Here is a 6,993-nt window from a genome sequence, read left to right on the forward strand (position 1 = left end):
ATACTTTCCTAGGCGACGCAACAGTTGAGGGAACAAATTCCATTGGCCTTGGGTCAGGTATCACGGTCAGGCCAAGGTGAAAATCCTTTATTACTATAGGGCCCGCTGGAAACTTGCAGGAGTAGTTTCTGGTGCTCATCTCTAATTTATTAATGACAGGAACCGCATTATACATCTTCCATAGACTTCTCAAAGGTCCGAATAGGTAACTGACCTGAAATGACCCAGGTCAACATCTTGTTTTAGGAACACACTGCCTAGCGTAAACTTCGTCGCTTATTCAAATGCAAAACTCAAGGCAGTCTTACATGAGCTTGGTAACTGTGACCTCCAAAAGGTCGAAAAGGTTACTGGCCTTAAATGGGCATCTGACCCTTTGCCTAGAACAAGTGTCTTACTAGGGGTGCGTTGTATCTGGGGGTACTTCGGACGCCAACCTGGAGATTGACCTTGTTTGACCTTATTTCACCCAGAGGTCATGACATAGGAAGCCCAAACTTTGACCCAAGTGAGTTCACGTACACACAAACACCTTGTGGATTTGGATGTGTCTAGCTCTCTTAGCTCCTGTGATCTCAGGGAGGTCAAATTGACCCTCAACCCGAGCGAAGGGTATCCGACCGGCCACCCGAGCGCGTGTTCATGCCTGATGCACCACTGCCAAATAGCGAAAATGTCCAAAGGTTGTAAGCATAGGTCAATGGTCATATGTTTGCATGACAGAAATCAAAGGTGATCTGCAAGCTTATCGTGCATGAATATTGCAATTTTGGCCAGATGGGCCAGGTGGATGGCGGAAATAGGCGTCTTGCCGGGAACACGATTTGTGAAGGATAACGGACCGGCATGGCAGCCAGGACCATGGGCAGGACCACCATTGTAGCACGATCTTGCCAGCCGTTGGCTACACCGACATTGCCCATACATCGTCGATGCGGCATGGGCATGCCACCGATAACCGATACAACCCTAACATGAGCTTGGCCACGCATCTACCGCCCGTGTGAGGTTATTCAGGGACAGTCGGGTCCTGATCAGCACGGGGTAGACTGGTGGAACGGTGGTAACAGAGCAGTAAAATGTATGTTCAGTGAAGGCAATAACTCTCTGGAGCACGTTCGCACTTAGAAGTCTTTCCCCGGGAAGAATCATTCCGATGTTCGACGCATCGCGGCAGTGAAGGAGGCGCAATAATCTGCGTGCGCGTGCTGGCGAATGTGCTTCACAAGCAGCCGCTGAGGGATTGTGTTGATCACTGTATTGCTCTCTCAACAACTAATACATTTGTGTGCTGACACATGCGCTCTGCATCATATCATGTCACCGTTTTCCTGCATCGAGATTCCTTTACATTCAGAAACAAGAACGCAACGCACATGGAAATCTTTTTTCTACTGGACGGCGGCATGGCGTCTTGAAATCTTGGGAGCACGAATAATAGGAAATACGTGCTGACGACTCCACAGATCAGAATCTGAATCTAGCCCTGCGTGTGATATGAACTCCACACTAGCACCAAAGCATGCTGCGCTCCACAAAAAAACCTGACGTGCAGCATTTAGCTAAGACTGCAATTTCGCACGACAGCATACCTTGTGTCACTTTCCATAGAGGTGTGATGTTGGCAGCAGAACAGGGGCCACTTCTTTGTTTGGTGTGGTAACCAAACACATTTGATCGCCATGACTTTGACATTAAATGACATTCACACATAGGCCATTTTTCACCACATACTATGCTGCTTTCCGAAATGCCAAAATCGAGACAGCCACATAAGGAATCGTTAGAATAACTGGTTTTGCCCTTATCATATGAGGCTCGAGCCGTATAACTTCTGTACGAGGCCCTGTACGGCAAACCACAATAAACCATCGCACAAAACAGTCGGCACAATCGATAACAGGTTTGACTTTAAATGATCACGGCATTACAGAATGATTAACCAGTTACGTTATACCAGGTGCCATTAAAGCTTTCACGATATGTCTGATGCCCGCTCCGAAAAATGAATTACATTAATAACCCACCACTTTGTTGATGATTCTGAAATGCTTACCACGGCAGTTTTGGGGAACGGAGATGTGATGCGCTCGTTAAAGCAGAATGAATAAGTAAGCAAGCAAGCATTTATATGTAATTGTTACCAGCGTCTGAACGCGATGGTCACTGAAGTGAATAAATCATACGCATATATCTATAAATGCATGAATATTCGGAGGTCGGGACATGTCCCACCCTCCCCTGCCGACTGGAGCGTAACGAGCATAATCTAACAGGGCATGGAGTGCTCAAGATTTGAATGATTTTACGTACAAATTATAATTCAGCCATCTCTCACATTATCTGCAACGTCATGTAAAACCATAAAGCTCAACTACGGTGCTGCACTTCTCAGATGTGGCAATGCCACGAGCACAAGTCAAGGTTGGCCAAGTCGCAAAACAACTACCGATAGCCTTCCTACGTTACACGGTATAAACACAGCTTTCGACGCATATTTTACACCTTTACGCATCACATAACGGCCAGACCATTCGACATCTCATTTCGCCGCCTTCATAAACACGGCGCGCCGCATCGTCGAACAGAGGGCAGCACAGGCTGCCGCGCCACGGACACACAGAGGGCAGCACGAGCTGCTGCGCCACGGACACACACAGGGCAACAGCAGGCAGCATCGCCGCTGGTGCAGGGCCGGCCCCAGAAGCCGAGGAAGCCGATGTGTGCCGAGACGGACCGCTGCGTCTCAGAGGTCGGGGAAGCCGATGTGTGCCGATACGGACCGCTGCGTCTCAGAGGTCGAGGCAGTCGATGTATGCCGACACGGACCGCTGCGTCTCAGAGACCGAGGAAGTCGACGTGTACCGACACGGACCGCTGCGTCTCAGAGACCGAGGAAGTCGATGTGTGCCGACACGGACCTCTGCGTCTCAGAGACCGAGGAAGTCGATGTGTGCCGACACGGACCGCTGGGTGAGCACGTCCACTGCCGAGGCCACGATCTCCGTGTCGCCGAAACGCATCCGGACCTGCGGCGGCCGACAAAAACGTTCGTCTAAGCGCATTGGCCGACTGAGGCACGTGACGGAGTGATCACAGAATAAAGTTTGTGTCGCAAGCAGCTGTACATAGTGAAAGCATTGGTTGGAGCTGCTGTCTGGAGAGCTAATTTCATAGTACAAGCTCATTCAGGTCGCTCCAAAAAACAACAGTGCAATCGTGGGTGTATCATACCGACCGAGGCAGGCAGGCAGAAATATCTGTCGGCTGGTTTGTCCTCTCCGGGGATGGGGGAGCCAGAATCTCGATCACCCATTGGATCTCGAAACTTAGATAAAAATAACACTTTCCCCCTGCTTTAAGCAAAAACTTATCACTTGTCCAGTGGTGATGTATGGTTAAGCAAGGACTCAAAGGACGTTTTGCACCCACTTGCGCCAAACAAGCCTTCTTTGAATCCGGTGCACCTGCCTCCCAAGCACGGTTGCCGGCTCTTGCACCACACGACCATCACAACTTCCCACAAATTCCAGCCACGACTCTGCGAATCGTGCGCTACACATCGCAGCGCCGTCTCTGGGTTCAGGACTGCGGGCCGGCTCGTGGAAGGATGGCTGTCACCTGGACTTCACGGCGCTTGACGGGACTCAGTGGGCTTCCATCCAAGGTCAGCTTCAGTGTGCCGCACCGCTCCACGCCCTCGTCCGTTACGAACTGAAAATGGCGGAGGCCATCAGCGGCAGCACGCTGGCGCTCGTCATCAGCCTTACGGCTGGTGTTGGTTATTACCCTCGTCGCTCACAAAAGACACAGTCCAAAGACCACGACAAACCGACAGGAGCCAATAGGTTGGTGCAGCGTCATACCACCGGTGGCCCCATCGCCGCCTCACTCCGCGTCCATCTTGTCCGAGGGGAGACATCCCTGCATCTCAAGCATCCAGCTGCATTAAGACTAGAAGCGTTTGACCTGGCCTGCATCAATGTCGTCAGCTGTTTGCGTCTTCTTCACCGCTTAGGGCGTGTTTGACCGAAGGTTCCCGCGCGATGCCCTGTCACGTGACCGCCCGCGCCATTGCAACCCACCGTGACCTTCTCCTTATGCGAGCAGTAGAGGTGGAGCACGATGGTAGTCTGGTCGACGCGCGCCGGCGTGTAGCGGCGCAGCAGGGTCTCGCCCACGCCCACCGACTGGTCGGCCGTCACGAACTTATCGAAGATGTCGGCGCACCACTCACGGTCGTCGCGCACCAGCAGCTTGCCTGCCGGGACGCCGTGCGCTGTGTACCGAGGCGCTGGTGGCCGCAGATGGTGTGCCACCTGTCCCGCCGACCGGCGGTGGCCAGCGGACAGGCCGATAGCGGACCCGAGCAACTCGCACATTGACAGCGGACGGTTTGGTAAGGACTTAGCACGCGTCTGGGTGGCCGGTGGAATACCCTTCGCTCGGGTGGGGGATCAGTTTTACCCCTGATATTTTAACAAACGAAACAAACAACAAACTAAGCGGCCTAGACGTACCACATTCACAAGGTTGGCTGGCTAGTATGTGAGCCTACGTGTGTCAAAGCTTGAGGTTCTTAGGTCATGACATTTGGGTCAAATAAGGTCACACAAGGTCAAACTCCAGGTTGGTGGCCAAATTGCTAGCAAAGTGCCGCCAGATTTCCTTATGCAAACGTCTTGAACATAGATACCTCTTCAGAATAAAAGGTCACTGATGTTCATTTAAAGTCCGTAGCCTTTTTTTACCTTTAGAAGGTCATGGTGACCAAAAGCCTACGAGATTGTTTTAATTTTTTCATTTGAATAAGCGCCAAGGATTACGCTTGGCGGCATGTTCCTAGCAACAAAATGCCGACTTGTGTCATTTTAGGTCAGTGACATGCCCTGACCTTTAAGAAGTGCACGGAAGACGTCTGGTATGTTGTGGTCCCTATTACTGATGAATTCGGAATGAGCACCGGAAACTATCTCATACACTAAGCTCTCCAGTAAAACGGCTGGTTGGTTTAGACCTTGGTCCCACCTTCATATCTGACTAGCTCGATGGGATTTGTTGTAATTCTAGCGCCATTGTTTGACGTATGAGATTGAACGATTCCCTAGAAATTGTCTCCGCCCACGGCGTTGGCCTGACTTTTACACGTCATGGGTTAGCAAACTTACAAGGTACATCCAACTTTACGAGCCAAAATATCCGCTTTTGATTGTCAGCAGCTTTGCAAAGTGGCTACACCGCGCCGTCCTGAAATTTTCTGCAACATTTTCTGTAACCGGAAATTTTCTTGTCCCCCTCCCGGCGCGTATTGAAGAAGATATACTGGAAGACAACGACATGGGCGTTGGGGATTGGTAGTGGCAATGACATGAATGAATCAAGGAGCTACACCTGAATGGGTACGCAGTCTCGTTGGAACTACACAACTCGGGATAGCCCGGCCGGTGGTAGTTCACACCGCAAGGCATTTGCTGCTGCCACTTGACGTCCCGTACCTTGTGGGTGGATGCCGCGCATGAACTTGTTGAGCACGCCTACGCCGTATGTCATGGTGGACCGTCTCACTTGGATGACGCTGCTGTCGAGGCCGAACAGAACTGCACCACGCAGGATCGCCAGACTCATCTCCTGAAATCGACGCGATGGACTCGTCTCCTGATGCCGAATATCTTACTAGTGCCCACGGGAGGAGAGCGCGGTGTGTCAGGTCGGCCAGGCGCCATTTCATTACCATAACCTTTTCTAAAAAATGTATTTTGTGTCGTATGGACCTCGTTACCCTATCTTACAAGGTCAGATTCTTTCAATGCTACTGACGCGCGTGTCACCTACAGAAGCTCAGTTCGCCTACAGAAGCTCAGTTCAGTGAGGCTCCTGTTACGAAACACGCGAGGCAATCCAAACAAACAAAGCATGAACCCTAAAAAACAACTGACGACTTCAGATGTGACGGAGGATTTCCGAGGGTGCTTGGGAAACCCAATGTTCGCTTTATTTATTTACATTAAACACCACAAAGTTTATCACATCTTCCAGGGAAAGAGACTACCCCTTCCCCCCCCCCCCATTTTCACCAATCCTGTCTTGAAAACCTGTTTTCCTCACTGAAGTATTTATTGAAATTTAGGTCAAAGCATATTATTTCCTCCCTCAACAAAAGTGTGTGATAGCACTCTATAGCCAAAATTCTGACTCGGTGCAGCTCTGCCCTCCCTCTCCCGCACACACGCACACGCACACGCACACGCACACGCACACACACACCCACACCACACACCACACACCCACACACCCACACACACACACACCACAACACACACACCACACACAAACCACCACACCCACACACCCACACACACACACACACACACACACACACACACACCACACACACACCACACACCACCACACACCACACACACACACACACACACACACACACACACCACACACCCACACACCACACACACACACACACACCACCACACACACCACACACACCCACCACACACCCACACACACACCACACACCCACACACACACCACACACACCCACCCCAACACCACACACACACACCACCACACACACACACACACCACACACACACACACACATGAAAAACGTCATCCAAAATTGTTAAAATGAGAACATTCGGCGCGATTCATTTCATGACGCTACTTTGTTTCATTCAGGGACGGCATCTTGGGCCAAACTCGAAAGAGAATTCATGAATTCACGAACCTGTGGTATCACAACCTTGATCTTCCGAGAACTCGCTTTTCATCCGCTCCTGCAGAATCTGGATTTCCGCGAAGCCTCCAACGAGGAAGAGGTAGTGGCATGTTTGAAACCATCGCAAAAAGAGCTTCCACTTGCTGCGGAAAAGAATGCAAAGCTGTGAATTTGTAACATGGTGCGCATAGGCAAAACAATCGGCCTCAGCGGAAACATGTTACCTCGTCGAAGGTCATTCGAGAACGACGGTAAAATTG

At 50.8% G+C, this 6,993-nt stretch overlaps 1 protein-coding gene across 1 annotated transcript; it reads right to left on the reverse strand.

The window, feature by feature from the left end:
- Nucleotides 1-1,297: 1,297 nt before the first annotated feature.
- Nucleotides 1,298-6,757, reverse strand: LOC119099123 (heat shock 70 kDa protein 12A-like). The gene is made up of 5 exons (XM_037222205.1): nt 6,743-6,757; nt 5,496-5,628; nt 4,086-4,261; nt 3,622-3,714; nt 1,298-3,029 (listed from the first exon to the last, which is right to left on the reverse strand). Exons 2-5 carry the CDS (start codon nt 5,623-5,625, stop codon nt 2,931-2,933), a joined length of 498 nt encoding a protein of 165 aa, XP_037078100.1. The 5' UTR covers nt 5,626-5,628; nt 6,743-6,757; the 3' UTR covers nt 1,298-2,930.
- Between the last annotated feature and the right edge of the window lie 236 nt (nt 6,758-6,993).

Source organism: Pollicipes pollicipes, unplaced genomic scaffold (genome assembly GCF_011947565.3).
Source record: "Pollicipes pollicipes isolate AB1234 unplaced genomic scaffold, Ppol_2.1 Scaffold_4740;HRSCAF=5597_pilon_pilon_pilon, whole genome shotgun sequence".
Lineage (NCBI taxonomy): Eukaryota > Metazoa > Arthropoda > Thecostraca > Pollicipedomorpha > Pollicipedidae > Pollicipes > Pollicipes pollicipes.

Coding starts and splice junctions, on each gene's coding strand:
- LOC119099123 (XM_037222205.1), bottom strand. CDS start 5,625: ATGAGTCTGGCGATCCTGCGTGGTGCAGTTCTGTTCGGCCTCGACAGC. Junction 3,715..4,085: donor CGCATAAGGAGAAGGTCACG/GTGGGTTGCAAT, acceptor CGCCATTTTCAG/TTCGTAACGGACGAGGGCGT. Junction 3,030..3,621: donor TCAAGCGCCGTGAAGTCCAG/GTGACAGCCATC, acceptor CGGCCGCCGCAG/GTCCGGATGCGTTTCGGCGA.